The sequence below is a fragment of the Coffea arabica genome, chromosome 10c (assembly GCF_036785885.1).
Source record: "Coffea arabica cultivar ET-39 chromosome 10c, Coffea Arabica ET-39 HiFi, whole genome shotgun sequence".
NCBI classification, from domain to species: domain Eukaryota; kingdom Viridiplantae; phylum Streptophyta; class Magnoliopsida; order Gentianales; family Rubiaceae; genus Coffea; species Coffea arabica.
Window position 1 is genome coordinate 13,447,648 of NC_092329.1, and position 2,867 is coordinate 13,450,514.

At 36.9% G+C, this 2,867-nt stretch overlaps 1 protein-coding gene across 1 annotated transcript in view; it reads left to right on the forward strand.

Annotated features, from left to right (window-relative positions):
- LOC140015806 (uncharacterized) overlaps positions 1 to 1,717 on the forward strand; it is a 3,496-nt gene extending 1,779 nt beyond the window's left edge. Inside the window, exon 3 of the mRNA XM_072068627.1 lies at positions 1,654 to 1,717. Coding sequence (XP_071924728.1) covers positions 1,654 to 1,717 — 64 coding nt within the window. The remainder of the gene's footprint in view (positions 1 to 1,653) is intronic.
- The last annotated feature ends 1,150 nt before the right edge of the window (positions 1,718 to 2,867 follow it).

A 2,867-nucleotide genomic window follows, 5' to 3' on the forward strand; every position in this document is an offset into this window, starting at 1 on the left:
GAAAGTGCAATCCAAACTTTTTGAATCCTAAGGATACCAAGAGTTGCTTTTTCTCTATTTTTTATTTGATTATCAACCATGGCAAGATCTATAGGTGTATCCAAATTTGCGGAAACATAATTTAAGTTTGGGTTGGCTAACATAATATCTATATTTATTGTTCTTCATTCAAAAGATATTTTTTTTCATGGCAATTTCGTTTACAAAAGACGCTTAAGTACTAAATTAGTAGTATCTTGGAAGTTTAGTGAAGCTCACTACTCACAAATCATGCTTTTATGTATAACAAGTGGATATCAGTACTAAAAGTTAAGTGATTGTGTCATGTAAATATAGTGATATGCATAATTGGCAGTTCAATTTTGTCCCCACTTGCCAGGGTGCGCAAGTGACCACTAAATTTCAATTAAATGTCTCATCTTGGTGTTTTTTTTTTTTGTCTAGAATTAATTATCCAACTAGTTCTCCAAACTCCATCAAAATTCATCCATAGCTCCATCTGATTATCTATTTTAGGGGTTATTTTTTGACTATTTGCCTCGCCCAATATACCCATTTATGAAGATCAATGTACGCATGTGAGATGCCAAAGTACACTCTCTGCACATATGTTAACGTCTAAATGAAATGTTGCAGCAATTTGCAGCTGGGGATCAAGCCAATAGGGATATTTCGGGGCTTTGACCATTTTATTGATAAAATAAGATTCAGTAGTCAATTCAAATGAACAATTAGGACACGTGTTGCTATACAAGTTGAAATAGTATGGCCATTTAACACAGTCACCTGGCCGTTAAAACTCCTTTCCTCTGGGTTAAATCTTTTGCAATTTCCTCTGTCAACCAAAAGAAAAAAAAAACATGTGTTATCTTACCTCTGTTATTAATAACTGGACAAATTAGCAGAAATACATGTCATGAAGCAGATTGAAGGAATAGTTTTTAACTGAAGAAATTCAGATTTGGCATCTTAAATACGAGGTAAGCCATTCATTAGAAGCTGGGAGTTTAATTCTTGAAGAAACATGACAGAATGCATGGAGTGACATCGTCAAGAAAAAACCACGTTTTCTTATTCCAGCAAGATAATGTCTTGGTCTGGCGATCACGCCTTCTGTAATTTATTTCGGATGGCAGTCACTCACTAGCCCACTTCTTAGCAGTTAATTTTCTTCTGTAAGCTGAAGTTAGTTAGGACAGCCACTACCTAAACGTTAGGATCATTTTCTTCATTGCCAGAATTATAACCATGTTAGCACTTAGCTTGAAAAATGGAATTGCTCTCCTCAAGCATCTCTCTCTTCCTCTAGCTTTCTCTTGTAACTCCCTCTACAACAATTTCTTTCTCTGTTTTCCTTCAATTCTGTCCTCTGCATTTTGTGGGAATGTCAATATTATCCTCAATGAATTTTCGTATTATTTGAGCCGAAGCAAATTACTGCTTCAATACTTAATTTTCAGCAGCAATATGTACACTGAATCGGATTAGCACAGAAATATAAGAGGTGTTAACATCTGGTATGAATAAAGGGACAGATAACAGAAATATAGCAGACATAACACAGTTACATACTTTCCCTTGCGAGACTAGTGTGGTCTAATTTCTCCATTCCATTTTTTTTTTCAGACATAATTTGTTCATTCTTCTCTGAAGGCTTGCAAGATACTGCAGTATAAAACATGATGAAAAAGAGAAGGGATTGAAGTTGGAAGGATAGTTTCCCAACTTTTCTTCTGGCTCTAAGACATGTAAGAAGCTATGGCTTCCAAAAAGAAGCTACTGATGATTTCTTTACTCACTGTCCTTATAATAGTAATACTGAGGAAGACTGGATATAACATAGCATGCAAAACCTGATTTATCTGCTCTGATGACTTAAATCTGGAGGTAATTGTGTGTAAAAGCTGATATATGCATCTATCACTAAAAACCTGATTATATGCTGAGGCATTCACTATTTTGGACTTTAAGTTAAGCCGCTCAACAGCCTTCTGCGACATTCTGCTTTGAGAACCTTTAGTTCTATATCAAGAACAGAAAGGGCCATATACGGACCCAATGCATTTTGTCTAATTAATAAGGCATTACTCAAGACTCGGAACTTAGATGCTAATTACTATAATGACCAAGAAATCATAGATAACCTGTTGAATTACAACTGAAAAAGAAAATCCTCACTTTCTACAAAATTAGCTTGGATTTAAGTAACAGGAAGCCTCAGCAAGCCCAAGTCCAAGATCAAACCAGAATCCCTAAATTTGTACTAGTAGAAGCCACTTTACATTCTTAAAATATTCCACAAAACACAACAGAAGTCAGCCAAAAATGTGAGTACAGTGGTAACGAAACTAGAAAACTTGAGGCCTCTTAATGGATAATATATGATAATTCGTGAATGGCAAGCCATGATCATGAATCTTTTTCTCCATTGCTGCTACCATTTTGAAATCTCCTTTCGGGCGCTTCAAATCATCTGCCTCAGATTTTGTCTCTACAAGTCTTTGTTTAACTGTCACATGTATTGTGCTGTTGGATTTATCCCCAATAGAATCCTGAAAGTTATTAATCGGGACGGAACAGAGACGAAATTTGGGACACATGATTTCAAGCGGGAACTGGGACCAAGTCTAGATTTCAAATATCCCAACACATCTCATGTCCATCCCAATCTGTAATAATCTCTCCGATCCCATGGCCTCTACAAGAGGCACGAGCCATACGAAGGATCCAATGCACAATCGATCACCACATCCAATGAATCTGGTGCATGGTTCGAAGTCTCGGCCGAGACCGAGACGACTCGGCCGAGTCGTCACCGTCTCGGCCCCTACCAATACGATACCGTGACGAAACGATACCGAAATACT